At 41.2% G+C, this 23,849-nt stretch overlaps 1 protein-coding gene across 1 annotated transcript; it reads right to left on the bottom strand.

Annotated features, from left to right (window-relative positions):
* Window positions 1–326: 326 nt before the first annotated feature.
* OBI1 (ORC ubiquitin ligase 1) lies at window positions 327–23,645 on the bottom strand. The gene is made up of 6 exons (XM_075138646.1): window positions 23,349–23,645; window positions 18,474–18,609; window positions 17,405–17,496; window positions 15,512–15,757; window positions 12,142–12,230; window positions 327–2,655 (listed from the first exon to the last, which is right to left on the bottom strand). The coding sequence occupies exons 1-6, from the start codon at window positions 23,418–23,420 to the stop codon at window positions 1,173–1,175; spliced, it is 2,118 nt and encodes a 705-aa protein (XP_074994747.1). The 5' UTR covers window positions 23,421–23,645; the 3' UTR covers window positions 327–1,172.
* Between the last annotated feature and the right edge of the window lie 204 nt (window positions 23,646–23,849).

Here is a 23,849-nt window from a genome sequence, read left to right as displayed (position 1 = left end):
ACAATAATGCAAAGAAACCAATTTTGCTCTGCTGCTTAATTAGGTCTCCTGCCTGTAGTAGGCCATCACATTATGTTGACCTGTGCAATACTTTTGAAAGAGTCACCTCCAGAGAGGCCGAAAGCCATTTCCATCAACTGTATCGATGCTGACACTAGAATGGTAATATGTCTAACAAGGAGGAGGAAGGGTGATTTGATTTTTTGTTGTGAATAAGATCACATTTATGTTTTACCAAACTTAGATATCTATTTTCCAAATTATGGGGGGGGGGAAGTTTCCCCATTCTTTTTTTGCTGATTCAATATTTGAGGCAACATCAAGGATTACAGTGCTTGTAACATGTTTTATTCAATTCACATAGAAAAGCATGCAGTATTAATGTAAAATGGTACAGTATTAATGTAAAATGTTCAGTGCACATTAGGTAAACAAGTCATTAGCATACAAACCCATTTTTATGGTCTATACAGGCATACTGAACACATTTAGAATAACAATGCTTTTTGGGAACTAAATTAAAAATTGTGCTTAACTTCAAAAAATACAAGCCATGTTTGCAGTGTTAAAGAGATGTTTTCTAAGTGAAGTGCTGTAACCCTGAAAAGAAAGAGGCTGCTACCTTACACCCACTTAAAACAAGAGTTTCAGTACAGTACAGTGCTATGAAACAGTCCAAGCAGTAACATTTCCTCTGGGAAGCAAGTTTTATGGCAAAACTGACATTGTTTTATAGCAATTTCATGAATCCATAGGATATATAGCCAGTAGCTGCCTTACATGCACAAAATGTAATCTTTAGTAATGGGAAACGTAACCTTTAAAACAAATTCTCACATAAATGACTGATTTGACAAGACCACTTAAAACTCTCCTGGTTCGAGGGAGCCATTAGCTGTGCTCACAACTGGAAGATCATGTAGCCTGAAAACTTAAAAACACACCCAAAACCCCAAAACCCCCAAGTAAACAAAATGCCCAGCCAAAGAAAAGAATCTGGAATGGTTCTTCCCTAGGAAAGACCTTGTAATGGGCAAGGGAATGTTCAATTTTCACATAGTCAAAAAAGACAGGATCAGATTGCATGGAAGTCATTAAAAATTAAGTTTGCCTGTAAATATTAAACATTTGCAGGTTGACGAGTTTGAGTCTCGTTCGATTTCCAAGCAGAGTCAGTTTTTGGTGGTTTTCGACGGACTAGCACTGGAAAGGCTGCTTTGAATTTTCCTCTTGGTCGATTGACTGACATTTTTATTTTTCCTTTCAGCTATAAAGGAAGACACCCAAGGAGGATTAAGCTGATTATGCAGGTCAGTTGACATCTTTAAAAAACAGGAACCGAACTTTTGCTCTTCAAACAACCTTTGTGAGTTACTGAATAGTAAACTCTGGGAAAAGTCTCTTTGAAATAAACAGTTTGGAGGTTTGATATCATTAGCTACGTTTTGACCTGTAAACAGCGGGAAGTGGTCATTCATATCTAGCTCAGATGGGGAGAGGATGGAAAACATAGCAGGTTTCCAGCCAGTTCTGTCAACTGCTAGATCGCTTGTCTCTGGACACTTCATACTCTGTTCCTCATTCATCTCTTCCAGTTTCTTCTCAGTTTCGTTCAGAAGCTTAGAGCACTCTGTTGACTTTGAAGAATTATCAAGATCAGAGGACTTGAAATTATAGCATGGACTCTTGCTGTTGTCTGATTCGGACATCATTGAGTCCAACTCGGAAATTTTATCGAGGTAGGCAGCATCCATAGATGCCTCACTGGAGGTTCTTGTGCGATTCATTTCGGAAGAGCAGAGAGTATGTAACCTTTTAGGTAAGCAAGAACTTGTTTTATCACTGGACTTTGCTGATGTCTCATCTGACTGACCAGCTACTGAATTTTGCTCTGATTCATCAAAATCTAAGTTCTCAGCAAAATTTGTTGGGCAGGTCCCCCAAAAGCCTGATTTTCCTGTAGTAAAACAGTTTAGCTTCTTCTCGCTATTACAGCTGCTTGTGCTGTGCTCTGGAGAATCTTTGCTGCAATCATCTGAGGTGTCACAAAACTCTTCAAATTTCAGTTTTCTCAGGAATGTTGATGGTTTCCTTGCATTTTCTTTTCCATCAGGAGTGTTCAGCTGAAGGCGACTGAGAGACAGAAAAGGAGTGCACGGTGGTGGAAGATCATAAAGTTCTTCATCCTTATATGGGGTACATTCCTCAATTTTATTCCACTGCTCTTCTAAGCAGGCATCCATATTTGCAGTATTTTCATCCAGGAGAACCCCCTGACATCCTGGAAATAGTTCTTTTTTTGGGGCACACTGGGTGCTTGAGCCATTTGAACCATCTTGACTAGAAGAGCTTGTCAGCTGTTCAAGACTGTCAGGACTTTGACTGGTAGTCAAACCTTTTTTCTCCTCAACTTGGGTTTTCAAACATGTTGTATCTTCACTGCTCTCAGCTCCTTTAGCATCTGTGGAAAGCACTCTCTCACTAACAGCACTCACTGTCTGGGTTCCTTCGCCTGCATTTTTCAGCTGTAAAAGCTGACACTCCATTTCTTCTATGTATTTATCACTTCTTTCCAGTGCCTTTTTTAGACGGTTCATTTCACGTTCACTTTGTTCTACCCTGGACTGAAGTGCAGCTACTGTAAACCTACCAAACCTGCAAGAAGTAAAAAAAAAGAAAATATTACGCTGGAAAAAGACATTCCCGTGGTGCTTTGCGAGCTCGTTTCAAGAAAGAACAAGGCTATTAAACATTGTGTTAATTTGAAAACAAAAGTCAGAACTTTTCTCTGCTAGTTATGAAAAAGAATAAATCACCATATATAATGTACAAGTGGAGGTGAATACCTGAAAAGCCAAAATTAAACTATTAGTGATAGTAAGGCAGTAACAAGCAGATTACCCTTTCAGGGGCTGGTTCTATCAATTCAACTCAAATATGCATGAAGAATTATCCCCTAAAACAATGGCAAAGATTTATGATAACATTTGAACAGTGGTCCACATCTTGAAATATTTACATTCAATCATTTTCCTACAGTACAGCAGTGTTTTACAATACATTTTTTACACAATGTCACCTTGTCAAATATAAAATGCCAATATGAAATTCAGAAATTGCAATTGTCCTTTGAGGTGGTTTAAATACTTATATAGACCATTTCAATTATGTTCCCCTTAGATATACAGCTTTTCCTCGGCCATTGCGTGGATGATACTTCCACTTACTTCAGAGCTACTTGTTTTTTTGAGCTTTACAACCGGAACAATCTAATTTCTTCCTTGACTCCAATATAAAAAACCTGCCTCTTGTGGTTTGTGAAAGTTGTGTGTTGAGCACATTTTCAACTGCCAAGATACGGACTTCCCTTCCCCCCATCCTCCACCAGCTTTCAACACTGACCTTCCCCAGAGGGCAGGTGAAGGTTTCAGCTATATGCCCTGACTAATTCTAACCTGTCACTGACAGGTGGGCACCAGGGAATTCCCTAATCCATCCGAGGGTTTCAATTTACACAAAGAAAAAAACAATTAAAGTTGTGGTATTATTAGGAAGGAGGGAAGGAGCTGCAGCCACCCTACAACTCCGCCACATAAGGTTTTGTATCACAAAGAAATGACAATTCTGTATGTGGGCTTACACTAACCTCCGCTTGCCATCTTGCAGCTCTATGTTACAGCACAAGTTTATATTCACTCTTCCAGCCCAAACACTGCCTGGAATTTCCACCCTGTTTCTTAGTCTGTCTGTCCCTCCTTCAGCATCTTTCAGAGTCACAGGGAATTCCCATTCTCTTTTCCCCATTCCATCCCCTCACCCACTGCAACCCTTAGACCAGTGAGGTCTGAAGGTGGTGTATCTGTGGCCTGCAACTATGCTGGCAAAATATCCATGCATCTATGCATGCATTTCCAGCAAAGAACCGAGCTGTATTTTGTTCCTTCAATTCCTGATCCCAAAGCAGTAGGAAACTGCCCTATGCTGACAACTGCAGTAACAGTTAAGTGGGCAGTCGGCGAAAGGAATAAGGGGTATCACAAGCCCCAAACAAGTTGGGCACGAGTGACCAGATCTCCTGATACACTTCACTGTTCAATTGCTTCTGCATATTTAAAGGACTGAAGATTTTGGTGTAGATGGTTCAGTGGTGGGGAATATTCACACAACAGTATAAGTCAGTTCTTTCATGGAATTGCTACTAGACCACTTTTTAAATCACATCAGCCTAAACTCCACACCGTTTTGGTATGTGCACTCACTGCTTTGTAGACCCAAAATGACAAGGTAGTAGTTTTATATTTAGAATAAGAGTGTTCAGTTAGTAAGATTTTTTTTCCCCCTAAAAGAAGCTGGCTGGATTGGAACTCTACCGAGGCAAGAACCCACCCCCCAACTTCCCCTCCCTCCCCCCACCCCCCCACCCCGGCATCACCTCTACCCAATTACCTTTGTCTTCATAAAAATGAAGACATTTTTCATTTGCTTACTCTATGGGTAACAAGTTTTCTCAATTGACTATAGCAGTTTCTCAATTTCTGGTTGCATGCAAGAGGGAAATAGGAGAAAAGGTACACAAGACTTCCTCCTTCTCCCCTATGAAACTAGATAACAGCAGAATCACAGACAGCTCAGGAATGTTTCAATTATCTTTTCAGATGAAGGGGGTTACAATGAAATACGCATCCTCATATACAACGCATTTTGGCTCATTCCCCCTCAGATTTTCGTTTAAAATACTGAAGGAGCCTCTGTAGCACAGGAGGGTCCAAGCGAGACCCTTCCTGCTTCCTAGGGTGATTCAAAAGTACTTATTTTGCCCTTCTCTAACAGACCTGTTCACACAGCCTTACAGGAGCAAACCTTATACTGCTTAATAAAGGACATAAAAATGATGCAAAAATACAATTTAGCTTAATAGCCAAGCGAAAGATGGGGAAAAATGCTTATGTAAAATAAGCAAGATTTTCTGGTGTCTGCTGTAACAGACACTTTGACATAAAAATTAAACATGTTTACATTTATATGCATACCTGGCAATTCCTTTTTAATGGAAGAATGGTGTAATATGTTTATTTAATGCAAATAGCATTAGTGACAGCCTAAGATTTGCTTATGAGGAAGAAACACTGTACTCTCAAGTGCAACTTTTATAACAAGTGTCCTCAGGTTAAAAAAAATACAGTGTGTTGTTCAAAGCCAAATAGCATCACTAATATGTTAATTGTTGTAGAGGGATGTGCTTGGGAATTTGGGTTTTCAGAAATGGAGCATTTGACATGCTGCCTACAAACAGTTACCTCTGCAGTTAAGCACCAGAACAGTAGTTGCTTTCTGTTTCTGATTTGAGACTTGCATGCATTTATTTCCCAAATTTTCAAGGACATGGATTTTTAAGACAGCCATATTACAACGCACATATTTAAACCAATTACTCCAGACCAAAGCATGTCATAGGTCTTCTAGTGACTGATCTGGCAGGTCAGCAGACAGTTTAAAAGACATGCATATTTTGGTTAACGAAGCCAGAATCCTCCCCATCTCCCCAAACCAACCACTCTCCTAAGAGATCTCCTCTTCTTTTCCCTTCAGATGTACAGTGAGCTGTGCCATAGCCAAAAAGTTATGGTCTGACGACAATAACAATAGAATGCAGTACAGTTACATGAAAATAAATTAAAGTTTGGCCTGACGCTCCAGATAAATTATTTTTCCTGAAGTATTTGAATCATTTCACACTTGGTAACAATTTGATACATTCTTCAGCATACATGTGGTAAAGAGCACTTTTCATATCCTCATGCATGGACAAAGTCTTTTCGGTGTTAGGGCCTTGTTCTTTAGTTATATGGCTCCAACAATGAGTTTGTATCTCACTGCATTTGTTTCAAGTACATCCTCTCTATAGAAAACTGAAAGCGCAGAGAAACTAGTGGTTACTCATAAAGTGAACAGAAAGACATTTCAGGTGGAATTTGGATCCTCAACACAGATATCTAGTGACATTTTAGATGGCCTAAGGTCTTTTACACAACTGCTGGCCTCCAACTATCACTCTGGAAGGATACAGGTCTCCTATAGGTCCTGTATCACAGCTGTCAGCCCCAGGCAGGTGTACTGGATATGTCATAGTGTGTGAGGTGACACTGGATGTCTAGATGAGCACTTGAACCCCGTACTTCAGGACCTTTCCTCAGTTAGAGTCCTCCTTCTTGTTCCTTCTTGACACCAGTCAGAAAGCTGCAGTCAGCTCTCATCTACAGTGAGCAAGAAGAACTAACATTATAGCTATAATGTTTGAGTAACCCTCTTTCACATTATTCCACAACTGCTCCCTCAGTTATGTTCAAGTACTCCTGAAGATGTCCATTTAGAAACTGTTTGGGAAGTTTAGTAGTCTCTCACCCACAAGAGGAGAAATTTCTTCAGTTGTTTCTTCTCTTCTTATCTATCAGATCTGCAAATTCAGCTTTAGAGTTTTATTTTCACACATCAGTGACCACTGATTGTAACAGGTCTATCTAGCTGAGCCCTTAACTCATACCAACTCAGTTTAAAACCACACAACCTCATACAAACATTTTTCTTTGTGGATAGTAAGCAGCTGCATCAAATAGTTTTCCTGTATAACTATTTACAGAAGACTGGGGTTGCAAGAATGCCATGGAAGATGACTCTCCAGTTTTAATCACCTGATGGCCCAGACTGGGGACCGCCCTGCGGCTCAGATACATGAGCATTATCCATCCTCCAAAGGAAACAAAGGGTGAGAAGTGGGAAATGACAATGTACAGTCAGGGCTTGTCACAGTTTGAGATCAGGGCAATGCCAGAGTGCACAACCACACACAGTTCCATCATTCAGACACATATTTTCACTTGGATTCTGCAGTTAGATGGGAAGAAAGAAGTATGAAATCCAAGAACAAAACAGTTGAAAGCCCCACTAGTTTCTACAGCCCTTCTGTGATATCATGTACCAGATGCAGCTGGATGAGAACGAGTTCTGCAATCATCCTCTACATCAACTATGAAAGCTGATCTGCAGCAACATCTTGACAATATTCCAGGTTATATACAATTGCCTTAAAAGTGTGTCATATTTGCATAGGCATGTTTAAGAAGAAAACCCAAACAGTTACTGTCAGATGAGGGCCTTTTCCTAGCAAGCAAGGAACAAAAAAAAAGTCAAGAGACATACCTCAAGCATGTTGCTCTACTTAAGATCTGAAGACAGAAAAAAAAAAGGAATCAGTAATGGAATTTGGTTCCACTGAAGAAAAAGTCCAGGGTATAGTCTGCTACTGCTTTCCATTCTGCAGACCAGGCTGGCTGACAGAAGAAAGTGTACAATGGCTCCTTCTTGAAGGAAGTAGTAGAAACACTTGCTACAGCTAATTTTCTAAGCTTGTAAAAGAACAAGTTATTTTTAATATAAGCAAATACTGGGCAGTAAATCCCCTCCATCGTGTAGTTCACAGAGTACAAACCAATCTGAAGACACATGGCCTTCCTCATGAAATCTCTCCTGAGCATCAGGGAAATCCACTTCCTTCACATCACGGGAGTAAGGCTAAGCTTTACTGTTTGTCGGATGACTGTAAAGCAGCAGGATTTGAACAGAAGAACAGCCAAGGTACATTCTTTGAAAAGAGCTTCTCCTTTCACTTCGGGAATTGGGTGAATTCAGACAAATGTACAAAGCCTCCCCAAGCATTTTAACATCTTTCAGTGAAGCAGCGCTAGTCTTCCACGTAGGAAAGCCAGATTATACCCAAGGTCAGTGAACAGCATAAGCCAGAAAGGATAACTTCAGAATTACTACAAAAAACCACCAGAAAACCCACACCACCAAGCTGTGAGATCTGAATGTCCTTACTCACCTGGCTTAAGGTTTAGACCTTCACGCCTGGAGTGAGTGCTTCCTCAGGGTTTAATGCTATGACTCAAGAACTCAAAGTTGTTTTGAAGGCTACTAAATAGCATTTTCTCCTATTTACTTTTAAGGCCACACTGCAGCTGGTCTTTGAAGAGGGGCACTCCTCTGCGACAGCAAGCTTGCTGAGAGGTGAGAAAGAAGCCCAGTTTTCTATCAAGGAAGATAGTAGCATTCTTACCCTCTGCACCCTGGACACAGGTTACTAGAAGCCTATTTGTAGGCTCAGTGAAATGCAGACTGAATTAAATAGTCTGGCATGAGTGGAAATATTTGAGTTAGATAAAAATTGAATGTTGTACAGAATGACCTAAAAAGTCAACAGCCTTAGATTTCAGTGTGCAGATACCTGAAGCCACAAATGTAGACAAGATAAACAGTAAAACTGGAGAAAGGGGAAAAAAAAACCAAAACAACTACAATAAAACAACTCACAAAACCAGAGAAAAGAGATAACACAACAATTTTCTGCATGTTACAGATAGTTTTTCAGACTGGGATTTTAACTGGCAGAAAAAATTAATTATTTAGGGAAAAGACTCCTAGGAAGCCTGGAAGTCTCGTTCAAGCTAATTTGAATCTAACCATTCATAAAATACACTATACCCTGGAGTAGATGGACTTGCAGTTATTTTCCTTCAGGTAAAAAGCAAACATCCCTTTGCCAAAAATGCTTTTAGATCCATTGTACTTTGCCAATAGACCTAACAGTTTTCTATTTTAAGTAGAGTTGGAAGTAATAGGGCTTTATCATCCTGCAAAACTTAAGTTTTAGAAGTTTTCCTGTTCTGTGTCAGGAAAATGGAAGTCTCTGAAAATTCCTCAGGAGAAAGAGCAAACAAAGAGCAAGCAACAAACACCAAACACTCAGTCTGATTTGCCTGAGTAATGGGAGACTAACACAGGTCTTTGGTAAGAATCAGAGCAAGAAACTTACCTCTATTTGCTTTTCAGACCTATGTCCCAACTATATGATGGTATGGTATTCTGGTGAAGGTCTATCTATTCTCAAAAATGTTTCATGAAAAAAAAATCTAATCAATCAGCATCATCAATGAAGAAATTGTGTAAAAATCCCTGATAGGGCTGCAATATCAATTTTATTGACATACATGACATTTTTCAGCAGGTTTTAATGGATACGAACAAAGAAAAAACATCTCAAGACTATGATAAAAGGAAAGTTTTTTATTGACCACTGAAGAAGGCTAATTATATTTTTCTTGGGATGTCAGAGGTAGAGTCTGTGTTACAAAGGGATCATTCACCTGCCATCAGTGTTTCCTTTGCTATAAAGCAAAGCCTACTAAAATAATTTAGGTTGTGATACTTTTCTCCAGTGTCATTGTGCACAAAATGATAAGGGGACTGAATACTGACAAATCCTTTAAAAAATAATTTGATACAAGTTTTAGTTAGTCACCTAGCCAGTTGTTTATGCATGAATCCGTACCTGACAATCTGAAGCTAAGAAATAGATAACAAATGAAACAATGGTGGTGACGCTAAATTATGAAGATCCAGTCTGGTAGCTATTTTAAATTGCACTAGAGAGCCATCAGAAACTTTTTCCAAAAATAACCTTCTGAACAATTCTGAATAAAGTACAGTGAAACAACTGTACTGGCAAATCAGTGTACCCGCACAGAAAAGTTTAATTATAGTGACATTGTTGGGCTCTGATGCTTATGCCTTCAATTCTGATTTCATAAGCAAGGTAAGAAAACAGCTATTGTAACCCCTGTTCAGCGTGTGAAGCCTAGTTGAAAGACCTTTTAGATATTATCAAAGTTTGCCACCAGAACTAGAAGAACATTTAAAAAATGTCTTGATGTTAGGTCTCGTCTAGTATTGACCAGACTAATGAATACAAGGGTGAAAGTTAATTTATAAAATCTGCTAACAAACATTAAGATGAGAGACACTTCCTACCACCTGAAGGACATGACTGGAATTCAACAGAATTGTTCCAAGTTTGACATGTGCATCAAAACATCACCCTGAAGAAAGCCAATAAATGGGTAAAGTCCCACACTTTGGAAGAGGGCATTAGCAGCTCAAATGCAAAATGAGGTAGGAAGGTAACTTTCTAAGTAGCTATTTAGCAGAACTGGTACTGGCCACTTGCGCTAGAAGTGCCAGGTAAAAGGAAGCAACAAAGAGGGTATTGCAAGATATCAATACAAGATGTTGTAGCAAGACACAAGACAAATTTTTCTGCTCTACTTAGTGCTACTGAGGGTTCATTTGGAATCTAGTACTCAGTTCTAAGCGTTATTGCTTCAGAAAACCATAGACACTGGAGAGCCCTGAGAGTACAGCAAAACCAAGTAAATCAGAAGTTTACTTTTTTTCTTAAGTCACACTTATCTAGAAGAATTGTACAAATTCAGTCTAAAAGACATGACCAGGACTGAATGGGTATAGTTAGGGTGAATCAAAATGGCTAAATTTAAGGTGTGGAAGGGTTTCTTTCAGGACAAATTTTTCCTTGCATGTACTTAAATTCTTGTAGTACACCACTGGGCTCAAAGTAAAACCAAAGCTAGAGACAAGAGAAGCAGGGTACAGACATGCAACTGTCTACACTCCTGAAGTGTTTGAGCTGTTTCTGGCCCAGTTTAAGCCTCATTCAACACATGTGCTCAATTCCTGTGCAGAGTTCTAGAGTCAGCATGGGCCAAAGATCATTCCCAACAGGCCAGTAGGATGTGACTATTTGATCTGGAGCCTGAAAAAAAAAAGTTTAATAGTAGAGACACGGACAGGCCAATCTAGCTGGCATTTGGGTTGCAAAACAGACCCTGACACTGTCCAATTTCTAATAACATTTGGCTGTATCTTCTAAAGAAGAAAGTGACTGGCTATTGTTTTAGGCCACACTGGCAAAAGAAGGGAAAATAATCAGCTTGCAACAAAGACTAGTTCTTCACACACACCCCCTCCCAGCATCTAATTTTTCTGACCAACAGGATGGTAAAGCGTGCACAAACTAGAAGAAATGAAATTCTCTCCACTGGGGAGTTTACCTGACATCAGTAAAGTAAAATCAAGCTAGATGATCTGGTCTCATCTACCTCTTCTTTTCTAGGATTTATTTAGTTACATCTACTCAAGTTTGCCACCCTTGCCAACTCACACTCCAATCTTATGGGAAGAGATATTCCATGCCATTAAAGCCCTCTCCATTGTCAAGACCTTAAACAGGGCTCTATCTCCCTTATTAGGGGACTTCAGGGCAGAAGGTACTTTTATGCATTTAACAGCATAGCATAAGGATCATGCATCTTCTTTCCTGTGGTCTTGAATGACAAGCAGTCTGGCAAGCAAACTCTCTATAAGGACAAATTTCATCTTCCAGTGAGTGACTTGTGAACTGGAACAAAATCCAGAGAGCTCTCTTCACACATTACACAGGTACCCCTCAACCCCCTTCCTCAAAAGCACCGTATAAACCTTCAGCCAATGCTGCTCTTAGCTTTCTAAGTTCTAAACCAATGAGAGAAAAAAGGTAGAAAACCAAGGAAAGAAAGGAAGACAACTTTAAAAATATGAACATGTTGCTTCACAAAGAAGTTCCAAGGAGAGGTATCTTAGCACACAGCTGTAATCAGTATGGCAAAGTTTCTGCTTTTTGAGGTCATTGTCATTGATGTTTTAACTATTTAAGACAGAGTATCAAACACAGGTGTCAGTTCTGGGACTGATGTTCTCATGCTGCAGAAGCTCAATTTTACATATCTTGCCCAGACACAAAGCTGTCAGGGGCCTTCCTTGAATAGGGAGCTTAAGTCCACAGAACAAACCCTGAAGGCAGCAAAAGGAAGAACAAAACAAACCAAATACAAGCAACCAGAACCTCTGCACTCAGTAACAGACCTTCTACTTCAACCATATACTAGATTTACGAATTTCCCAATAACAAAAATAAGTTAACTGTAGAATTCAACTAATAAATCCAGTACTTCAATATTGGCCAGATAATGCAAAGAATAGCACTTGTAGTCATGTCATATTCCTTCACTGTAAACTTGCTGCTATTCTGTAAGTTGCATTTGTCACCCAAGTTTATGAGGATAAAAATTCCGAAGTCTACCTGGAGACACATATGCAACACCATGTACACACCACCACAGTTTTAGATGAAAGTCCTACAACAGTTAAACAGTCTATAAATAAAATATGGTAGCTTTTAAAATATTCACGTACTTTTGGGGTGATCTACTATCAACTTCAGCTTTTAGTCGCAAATTTTCTCTTAAAAGGCTATTGTTTTCCATGCTCAGTTTCTTATTTGCCTAAGGAAAAGAAAAGGAAAAAAATAAGTATACAGTAAAACAGAAATGACTTCTAATATTTATAGGACAAGCTGTTTCTCTTTTTTAAAGAGACAGAACTAGAAATGTGAAGGCAGGAAACAGTCTTCAGACAGGGACACCACTTAAAAATCACCATGGGAAATGGCTTGCAAAACTGAATAGCGAACAGACATTTTTTATTTATATTCCCAAAATACATCGCAAGTGTCCTATCTAGGGAAATAAACACAGCTATGTTAGTTAGTACAGAAAGTCATTAAGGAGATGTACTAATGGCAATTCCATGTTTTTTTTTTCCACATGACTAAATACGTTAAGTACATTAACATTACAATGTGCAGGTATCAGCAAAACTAATGTTGAACAGCTTCCTCCATTCCAAATTAGAGAAAGATTACTCTGGGTTTTTTGGCTTGTTGTTTTTAAAGCATAGTTATCCTATGGATGTAAATCCATTATGACAAGCTATTTGCTGTCTGTCTTCATTTTCTTCCAGGACGTTGTGATTAAGACTCCTGATTCACAACCCTTCTTACTCCTTGAATTGAGGTCAATTCCTTCTTCTCAGTTCAGCGGACACCCTTGTTAACAAGATACTTCATATAAAGGGAAGTTTTCCTGCTGCCGTGTTTCAGAACAATGAGTGCCACCATCCTAACAAGTAGAAAATACTCTTTGCTCTTCATAGTCTGCTCAATCTCCATATGCTGAAAACAGCAACACCAGTCCAGGACTCGTAATTCATAGCCTCAATTAGATGACGCTTCCACTGCATAACAAAAGTGATCCAGAGTTAGATCCGAAGAAGCAGCTATGCAACTGGGCTCAGGAGTGAAGTGTACTTTTTCAGAAGCATCAAACAGTGCAAGAAGAGAGGCAGAAAACTCTAAATGCTTATACAAATATTCCCAGCAACCCCTCCAAGTGAGGCTAAGACAGTAGGGGGTAGGGGGAATGGAGCAGAAAAAACCACCAGCCCACCACCCCCCAAACACCACAATATTCCTAGGGGCAGAAAGACTAAATAGAGGCTTCTGGTAAAGAAGGAACGGGAAGGGTGAGCCCAGGGCTTGGATGCCTAGTGTCAATTATTTGGTATTTAAAAAATAAAAGCACAAAAAACTATCCTGAAAGCAATGAGTAAGAATCCAGGACACCTCACTTCCAAAGGAACATCAAACCATTTGACAACATGGCCAAGACCCTTCTCTCTTTCCAGAGACACAGTTCGCCCAGCCACACAATCAAATAGTAAACTGCATGACTTGCGTAGAGTTGGTAGGTAGGGCATCCACCTGGCACATGGCAAGGCAGGACTGAACCTCTTTGGTGCCCTTCTTCCAGAGAGTGCTCTACCCTCCAAGCCAGTAATCTGCAAGGGATCCCCACTTGCAACACCACCTCTAAATTAATGAGTTCATGTAACCGCATTATTAATGACGGTACTTTGTCTAGTATTTCTACTACTGGGTTTGTATCACCACTTCCATACTCGTTATGACTCCACTCAAAGTCATAACGCCTACTTTGGGAGTCTCTGCTCTAGAACATTAAATAGTAAAGGTGGCTGCTATTTCCTGACTCAGTCTGGTTTTAAAAAGAAAGTGATGGCAACTGCATTTTCTGAGGGACCCTGTCTCACTGGGAAGCGATGGTGGTGGAAGCTCCTGGGTCAGGTACTTTAGGGGATAAGAAGGTTTCTGGGGTACATGGGAAAGAGGTCTTGCTGTTCAGACTGGGGTTGGTCAGTGCATACTCAGAAGTGAAACAAGGTCTAAAAAAGTGATTTCAGGTACTTCTGGAATTGAGCAGCTATTGAACGGGGAACAGATGGGAAGAGAGTGCCTGGATCACAGCTTAAGACTTGGTCCCTAAAAGCCATCTAAACCTCTATTCGTATCTAACCCTTAACCAAATTCAGAGACTCCATAAACTTAAAACTCTTTTCTTGCTAAGGCTGAAGTCATACTGAAAAAAAGCCCAAACACAATCCTCCCTCAGTCCCTGCTATATTCTTTTTACTTCCCTGGGGAAAAAGTTAAAAACCTTAGTCACCACAAAAAAAAAAGAGGCAGTACAGTTTAACTTTACAGGAAAAAAAAAAAAAACAAAAAAATTTGGCAGACAAGAACTCCTTGCTGCGAACCCCCTTTTGCCAACTACAAGTGACTCTGAAGCTCCTGGGATCCTCTTAGGAGGGCCGATGATGTGTCCCAGCCTGTAAAGTTGAAGTCTGAGTCTAGCCAAGCTATTAAAAAAGCTAATTTTGGAAACTCAGCTTATTCCTTTTAGTGTTTATCACGCAGTTCGATCAGGGCCACAGTTTGCTTTAGACTACACAGAGGCAAATCTAGTAGTGTCCCATTAACAACAACAGAATGACAGAACACTATAATTGTGGGCCTCTGAGTCTGTAGCACAGGAAAAGTGTAAACACTATTAATGCTTACAAAGGAAAAAAAAAATGTCCTAAACACGTAACACTTCCGTTTTGCAGAAGGCAACCCAGGATTGTTAATAGAAGAAATAAAAGCAGCATTTTGAATAAATGCAAGTCCAGTTCTTTCCACCTCGCCTTTCAAATTAATCTTGAAATGTCACTCTTCCTCAATGTTTGAGGTAATCCTTCTTGTGCCCACAAGTAAATTTTGCAAGATATTTTTATTTAGATGTATTTTCATGTGACTATCTCCTGCACCCCTCCTTCTACAATATCAGGTTTTCTTTTATATTACATTCAAGATGTATAAAAAAGCCGCAGGTTTCCAGTAAAGGATCTTCTGGTCATAAAATGCTGAAGCTTGTCTATTTTCGGTCAAAGGGTCAAGTTACTCTGTCTCAGCAAATTGCACCAAAAATATCGGCTAGCAGGGAGGGCAATAGTGCAAAATCTGCCTCAGCCAACTGTACTGTGTTTGGCCACTGAATGTTGTAAAATAGATATATTATATAGATTATTGCAAGCCTGAAAAATCTGGTCATCAATACTGGTGACAAGTGCTACTATAATCCAATTACCTAGTCATACAGTGACAGAGGAGTTGAAGAAGAGTCACGTACAAGACTCACTAGAACAAGCAATAACATCTGACGCTTGCAAAGGCTATATGGAAATACTATGACACACCAAGAGTCACTGGAATTCAATTTTTTCCTCTTTCTTCTGGATCTATGAAGTACCCAGACATCATGTTAGCTCTCACTCCTGTTTAACTAACACGAAACAGTTACACTACAAGGTAGCTGAAGAAATGTATTACCTCCTTTAACTTTTCCACATTATCCATCACTTTTTCATATATATCATTGGCAGCTTTCAGCTTTTTGCTCCATTCCTCTGGGGTTTCTGGGCCACCGGTACTTGCTTCTGCTGACTGCCTAGTTTCCTCATTTTGGCAAGACAAAGCTGATGCCGCAGGATCCAAAAGAGATTTCAGCTGTGTCTGTAAACTGAGATTTTTACCTCTCAGATCTTCCACTTCTTTTTGCAGGGACTCTATTTCATCCTAAAGGTGTCAGAAATTCACAGGAATTAAAATAATGCATGAGATTAATTAAATAATACCAGCAAGTTCCCACAGCACTTTAGAAACATTGGTTCTATGGCAAGCCCAGATGCGTGCCTTCACTTACACATATATCTAAGTATGCTTATGTATTGTGCTCTAGGCAGGATTTTAATCAACCTGCACACTCAAGCATAGTGAAGGTTTTAGTGAAGGGAATCCCTTGATTACATAAAGGACCCTGAACAAACTGGTGGGCAGACCAAAAGCTTCAAAGCATTCAGACACATGAATCTATTATTAGGGCACTCTGTGGGAGGATTTCCTGTATCAAGAGTGTTCTTAAGGTCATCCTCTGCTGACTCATTTGCTGTTATTTGAGAACATTTCTCTCATATCATTCTGAAATATCACATGTTCAGATGCTGAAAGTCTCAAGATTCAAAACGGACAGAACACGGCCTGGAAGAGGCTGCTCCAGCTACACGGAAGTAGCAACATCTTAGGAAAGACTCTCAAAATGCAAAGAACAAAGCTCTTAGCTGTATTGGTCTGAAGCCACAGAGAAGCAAAAACCTTCAAAAGCCTGTTTTTAAAAGGATAAAAGAAGTAATTTATCCTGAAAACATGTCTTCTACACTGTTCACCAACTTAAATACTTGAGTTACTCAAGGTCAAATTACTAAAGGAGGTCATATATGGCATTTACATCAATCCAAGGCATACTTGCACAAATAATCACACTTTTTTTTCCCCCCCAGCATGAGAACAACCATTTTAAATGTTTTTTTTTTGAAGAGATTTATATTAACCTATGCCTATCTGTGTGATTTTGGAGTTGATTCAATACAAAGGCAGAAAACCACCTTTTCCTGACTCCTCCTTTCATAAAGGATGAAAGAAGCTGAGCTACAGGCAAGCTTGTCATAAAAGACAGCCCTTACTTCCCCAGTGTTAAGGAAATATACAGTGTCCATTTCCTTTCTCTCATTCTCCTCCCTGAGACAGGTTTCCTTGCAAAATATGCGATGTCTTCACACTGCTGCTACTAAGGAAACAACAGCTGAGAAAACAAACTACGCATATTCCTTATTACACTTTTTCACCTTGTTCCTAAAAGAATATTTTTCCAGCAGGAAAGTGGAGATAAACTTCCAAGCATTCACTCACTTTCAGAAAACAATAAAGCAACAATGATAAAAATTAACGTATGCTGTAAGGCTACAGTGGGCAAAATTCTTTAAGAAGGAATTTAGTCTCCCTGAGCAACACGGAATTACTTCAGAAAATGTTTGCATTTGTAGTGAAGACAAAAAAAAAGTCCCCAACACCCATTATGCATAAAGAAAACCCTCCTGTACCACCTGGGGGTGGAATTCCCACAAAACTATGGAACTGGCTGTACTTGGCTACCTGTAGCATAGAAAGAATATCACCATGACTTCAGCGGGATCACTTCAAACACCAGCAAATGCTCTCTCGTAACCTTAGCCAGAAGGTGGGATTTTAACGCAGCTGAGTTTCATGTAGATTCACTATAAACCTTTACTCAAAAACAATGGGACTCAAAGCAAAAGGACCAGTGGTATGCAGCAATTTAACAGTTGCAGTTCATCTGGAAAGTCACAACACTCCCCATGTCCTTACCTCATATTCTTTGTGGAGCAATTCAAGCCTTGTTTTGCGTAGGTGTTTTCTGACTGTCGGACTAAATATAGGATCACTTTCACTCGTTCCTCCTAAAAGCAGCACAGGATGAAAGAAACACTAATACTGTTTCTTTTTCAGTCAATTCAATACTAGTAATCCACCTTATAGCGTTTTTCATATTAGCAACTACAAATACAGCTAATATTGGACCAATCTACTACTATGGGAGATCTAAAGTCCTTTCATTTTCAGAACAGGTTAAACAGGAGTTATCTATTAGTGATGCTTAGAAATCAAAATCCTGCCTCACAGCAGGAAGACAACTTTTGATTTTTTCAACTTTGTATTTTCCTTGACAGAATCCTATCTTATTTCAGACCATACTATTAAAACAGAGCTAAGGGCGGGGGGCAGTGAAATCAAGCTTAGTACAAGATAGCGTAAGTGTCTAAAATGAGATTGTTCAGATAGATTTTTCTCTCAGAACCAAATAGCAGAGCTGACATTTTATGTCAAATAAAGATCGCAGCATTTCCTAGCTCTGGGGAAGTTCAGATCCTCATTGAAGTGTTGTAGCTTTGACTTATTTCTGTGCTAATAGACATTTTCTTAAAAATAAAGCAAAAGGGAGGAAATGGTGAACAAAACAAAACAAAGAAAAAAAGAAAAAAGACCACATACTCATTCAAGATTCTGGATTTAAGTACACTATTTCTCAGCTAAATGCTATTCTCTTAGGACAACAGGTTGCAACGCATAGGTAGAGCACTTCAAGAGAGATGCATTTTTTCCAGTTAAAGGCACCATCCAACCAAGATTTAAAAAACAATCATTAGAGCTGCGGGGTGCTTGCTGCCTTTGAATGATCTGGCCATTAATACACACATTATCTTCAGAATTTTTACCTTATAGCTATTATGCTTCCGGAAAGAGTTAAAATCAGATCTTCCTTAGACGCTGGTAAAAAAACACAGTGGAAAAAATATCCAGACATCTCTGGACTCAGAAGAATCTCCTCCAGCAGTAAATACCGGAAAGTTATTGCAAAGCCTAAAGTTGTCCTTACCTATAATTTCCTTGCAAGGATTTTCAGGCGTAATGGGAATCCTGCAAGCTGGACACTGATTATTGTTCTTCAGCCACACTTCAATACAAATGGAACAGAAGACATGGTTGTTGACACAGATGACTGGGTGACGGACCTTTTAGTATTAAGGGGGGGAAAAAAAAAAAGAAAAAAAAAGAAAACAAACAGAAAGCACTATGAATACTTTAAAACTCTTTCAGGCAACAGAATATGAAAATACACTACTCCACCTCAGTGCAAGTCTGGTCTTGCAGGAAAGAGACACTGTTGTTTCATGGGGCTAGCTAGGAGTGACCTCCTGACTCACAACACCAAACTTCCCTATTATTTAAGGCACCAAAGCTGTAACCATTTTTGCAAAACTAAGGTCCTTGATTCCAAGAGCTCATTAATACACACTGTGGCAGGCACCCTTCCCTCAACCCACAATCTCCAAGAACTGCAGCCAACCACTCCAGTGAAATGCATTCGCCTCCCTAGGTAGAAGGAGACCAAAAGACACGCATTAGCTGACTTCCAGAAGTGAGGGAATGAGGGATTGCTCCCAGCAACAACAAACACTTTGCCTTGGAAGAGGTGTCACTGAAACGGATAGTGTTACAGATTAACTCCACATAATCAGCTTCACAGAAATCAGCCTTAGAAAGGATAAGGGTCAAACTCACAGACCAGAAACGTGAACCAACAATCACTAATTCAAGCCTCCTGCTAGATATGCATTGCTACTAAATAAGTCATTACCCACGAATGGGGCAGCTAACTGAAGGATTAAATATTCCAATCAGACACAGATCCTTTCAAGAAGCTTTCCCTCCCCTTCCAAAACAGCAGGGTAAACAAACTTTTAGGAAATATTAATGACAATGCATTATTCTTTCTTGTCATTTAACTATAAACCTTGTTTGAAAGTAAGCGTGCACTGAAGGACCAAATACGATCCAAAAGAAAAAGACTTTCCCCTATATCTATGCCTTATTGCAGCTTCTGTTACAGCTTACTGTAATACACACTCTCAGATCTCTTAAGACTTAACAGTACTATCTGTGTTAGGGGGTCTCAGAAATAATTATTTTCTTTTTTCTTCACCACTATCTTTGCCCAAGAAACGTGTTTTGAGACACAGAAGTAGCAGTATCTATTACTTTAGAGTCTACTGTGTTGCACTTAAAACCCAAGTTCAAGAGAATTCTTTCAACTTTAAAAGAAGTCCTCATCATGCCGAAGATCTTCCTCTTTCATTCTATTAGTAAAGTAGCCAAACGAAAAAGGAAAAATGAAACGTTGGCAAGGAGAAGCAAGCAACTGGAAAGGACAGCCAAAAATCACTTCGGAAAACAGATTAGATGTGTCCTGTACTAATCATACCCATACAATCAGTGTTGCACAAGCTAAAACCCAAGCGTTTTACCACTGAAATACACATGGATCTGAATTAAGGCTCAGATCTGTCAGCTGCTTCTCCAACTTACTGTCTATGCCTCTGTCACATTACAGGATTCACAGTATCTTTAAAACCTCCAATATGACAGTCCTGGGAGCCAAAGGATTTATCTATACACAAACAGAAGCTCAAGTTATTGAAGGCGTGAATAGAGAGAGACTAAGCGATTTCTCCAAGTGTCTGCACACTTTCAGCTCTAATTAAGGAGGCTTTTTTTGTGATTAATGCAAGCATTAGCACACCAATGCTTTGGAAACGTTTAAATTACAATTTCAATTATTTAAAAAAAACCCATCTTGTTATTTACTGCTTTTCTTTACCAGAAAAAGAGCTTTCTCCAGCTTTCCCACCAGCAGCTAGAAGAAAAAAACACCAACTTTTTCTCTGGCCATACTTGTTTCTTCCTCAGAAGCATCCTGAGAATAGTTATATGGATGGTGATGATAGGATACAGAGCAGAATAACATAAAATAATCCAAACAGGAAAAGACATTTCAAGAGTGCAGGTCTCCCCCCTCGGGAGCAAGAGACCCTCAGTTACCCCAAACCTGACATGGAAGCGCACTTCTTGCAAGTGAATGATTACTCCATATCTCTAGCAAAATAGTAAGTCACACTTATTACTCTCCAGGGTACAGTGCTTCTGATTTACACACCTTTACAAGTTTCATTTCAGGGCTGAGGTTTATACTTTTGTTGGTTCAGGATCCACAGCAAGCAATCCACAGCAGAAGCTGCTATTGAAATGTCACACAATGGCTGGGGGTGCTGCTGCCCTTCACCGAGTCCCTGAGCCACCGACTGTGACAAGCCCAGCGGGTGGGGGATCGCGACATACTCATTACTAAAAAAGCATTTCACTTGTATTACAGCACAGTTTCAGTTCCTTAATCGACCATAATGTCTGGAAAGACTACAGCTTATTTGGGAAGGCTTGATCAGCTAGATGATTTTGAGCAATTTCCTAATTTTTCCCCGACACACAATGCGATTCCTACATGGATCAAAATCAAATCCTGTACGCATCTATGCCACTTTGAAGGCACTTCTGGACCTTCAGGCAGCATTAACGGAGGAGCAGGCGTGTGGAAAAGCAGGTACACGGATACCAGTGAACGAATCCCCAGACATCCTAGGGGTTTCAACACACACAGAATCACGTGCCCGAGCCCAAGCAAACTGTCAACACCAAAACCAACAGGAGAGACCTTCAGTCATTCTAGGACGAGTAAACCTAACGGCCTGATGTAGATGGCTTCTGATCTGCTCACTAATTATGAATACAGATACGTTAGAAGATAGCCCAGATTGTGTTAAAAGAACATTCAGGTAACAAACATGAAATTTATCCAAGCAATTAACTCTTATTATAAATGGTTATTTGCACACCTTGCCAATATACTTTACAACACTGTTTGCACTAACAAAATGGGCTAACGTTCCCCCCCGCAAGATTTCTGCTTCATTAAAAACAATGAGTGGTTGACATTATTGAATGAGTTTCTCTTCAGTATCTCTTTTTAACCCCTTACCATTGTGCACAGTGAATAGTTTCTGTTTTGCAGTCAGTCCTTTGTAAATTTTGCAGAGATAGCAAGAGGTATATTCTGATTGTAGCGTCGGCCTTCCACTGAATTTAAAACCTATGCTACAAACCACAGAAGTATTAGAATATGTTAGCCCTCCATGACACTTTCTGCTCCCCACTACAAGATAGGACAAAACTGGCAAGATTTTCCCCTTAATTTAAACTAAATAACTTTTTCTTCCTCTAACCTTGCTCTTGAAAAGAGAAGAGCTTTTTCTGATAAAAGTTTTTCAACGAAGTTCCAAGATGGAGATGAAGATATGTATTAAAAAAGCTGTCAACTTTGACAAAATTTAGACAGCTTCATGCATCTAAAAAGGAAAGCACTCAAATACCTTTATTACAAATATCACCAGCAGATTCACTTATATAATGTTAATATATTACCTCAGTGCAAGATACCAAGTAAGAAGAGTGTGGAAATCTCTTCCACTACAAACTCAGGAACATCAATTCCTGACCAACTCCAGAAAAGAAGTGGAAGTATGAAACAGTGGCTTGAAATAACCAGTAGCTTTAGAGCAAAATATGAGTGAATACCTAACGAATCTATCAAGTGTTTAGATTGGAGAGTCACTAGGATCAGATTTAAATGGCAAATACATTGTCCGTTTGATTTCGCTCTCCTCTTTTTCAAGAGTATCCACTCTGCATTACAGACACAATAAACTTGTATTCTCCTCCATTTTCATTAAACAGATAAATAGAAGAGGAGAGGGAACAGGACCACAGCCAGGAAGTCTTGCTCGGCTTCCACAGAAAAGCCAAGAAATGAGTAAACGTGGTTGCTAAAAGCATCACTCTCTGTCAGAGTCAAGAGAGTTGAGAGAAGGGAGATGTCTGACTACTCTCACTACCAGCGCTACTCCCACTTTAAACATCAAACGCGCCTATTCTTTTGTTATCACTCCAGCAGAAAAGGTCTCCGGAGTAAAGGCCACGTGAGGTAGAAAGAAACCGGACAGTAAATGCCAGAGTACAAACATAAACGGTTATTTCTTCCCCTGTAATTACTCTTGTGCTTTAAGAGGTTTGTTCTGTTTCGGAGGGCAATGAAACAAGAAAAAAAGAGTAGTGGGGAATGAGCAAAGAATTTGAGAAGCAATTAGTGACAGCTACGAGATTAGCTCTGGGGCTTTCAGAGAAGAACAGACTAGCAAGAGCCCTCCGCGTCCCGAGGGAGAAGAGAAAGGGACTGAGAAAGGGTCAGAAAGAGGAAACGGAAACTTTTTCTCCAGACTGCTGCAATTTTGCTTAACACTTTTAAAACCCCCCTGGTTATACATCCCCTCTTTGTTTCGCTCGTCCTCTGCTCACACACACAACTCACCTAACATTTTAAAACACTCTTGCTCCTACAGATATCGGAGGAAGAAAAACCCTCAAGACCTTCGCCCCGGGAGCCGTACACCCACGCGTCGGCGCGGGGGCGGCCGGTGCCGCGGGGACTGCGGCCCCCAGCCCACTCCAACAGCCCCCGGCAGCCTCCCGCCGCCATGGCGCGCCGTTCCCACCGTCCCAACGCTAGCAACAAACCTCGCCCGCAGCCGGGACCGGCCCCCCGGAGACGGGACCCCCTCCTCCCCGAGGCGGGACCCCCCACCACCCCGAGGAGAAGGGACCCCCCCACCCCAACTTTCTTCCCAGCGCGGAGCGGCAGCCCTTCAAAAGAGACAAACCCGTCGGGGTCAGGGCTGCGGGCCACGGCGGGACCCCCCGAGCAGCCGCCGGCCGGAGCGGACCGGGCCGAGCCGAGGCGGACCCCCCCCGCCCCGTACCCACCACCGGGGGGGCTGAGGGGGAAGGGCAGCGGCGGGGCCGTTACCTTCCCCAGGCAGATGTGGCAGGTGATGGGCAGCGTGAGGGACAGCGTGACGCTCGGACCGTGCTGCGCCATCGCGGCGGCCCGGCCCGGCCTGGCCCCGCCAGCACGGAAGTCCCGCGGGCAGGCGGTAACGGCGGCGGCAGCGGCCCCCCGCCAGCCCCGCTACGGCAAGCCGGCGAGGCCAAGCCGCCGCCCGGCGGAGGGAAGGCGGCGCGCGCTTTTGCAGCGCTCCCCTGGAGGGCGGGCGGGAGCCGCGGCCCCTTGACGGCTCTGCCCGCCGCCGGGCGGCTGCTGCCCGCTTCGCGTCCCGCCGCCGCCGCTCGCCGCCGCAAAAGGCCGGCCTCGGGGCAGGCGGGGGCTCGCCGCACCCGCCGGGGCAGGGCAGGGCAAGGCCAGGCCAGGCCTCGCCGGCCCCGGCCCCGAGGAAACGGCCTGGGGCGCCCGCGGAGTTTTTGGCCTACGCGCGGCCTTCTCGAGGGGAAACAGCGCCGTGGGGGGCGC

Source organism: Calonectris borealis, chromosome 1 (genome assembly GCF_964195595.1).
Source record: "Calonectris borealis chromosome 1, bCalBor7.hap1.2, whole genome shotgun sequence".
NCBI lineage: Eukaryota > Metazoa > Chordata > Aves > Procellariiformes > Procellariidae > Calonectris > Calonectris borealis.
The sequence above is the reverse complement of the archived record's forward strand: the minus strand, read 5'-3'. Positions and strand labels throughout refer to the sequence as shown.

Bases quoted from the DNA above. Each gene is read 5' to 3' on its own strand.
- OBI1 (XM_075138646.1), bottom strand. From the start codon at position 23,420: ATGGCGCAGCACGGTCCGAGCGTCACGCTGTCCCTCACGCTGCCCATC. The intron at 15,758-17,404 runs GTAAGGACATGG...TGACACCTTTAG, and splicing joins TGCTCCACAAAGAATATGAG to GATGAAATAGAGTCCCTGCA. The intron at 2,656-12,141 runs GTACGTGAATAT...TACTTCTTGCAG, and splicing joins GATAGTAGATCACCCCAAAA to GTTTGGTAGGTTTACAGTAG.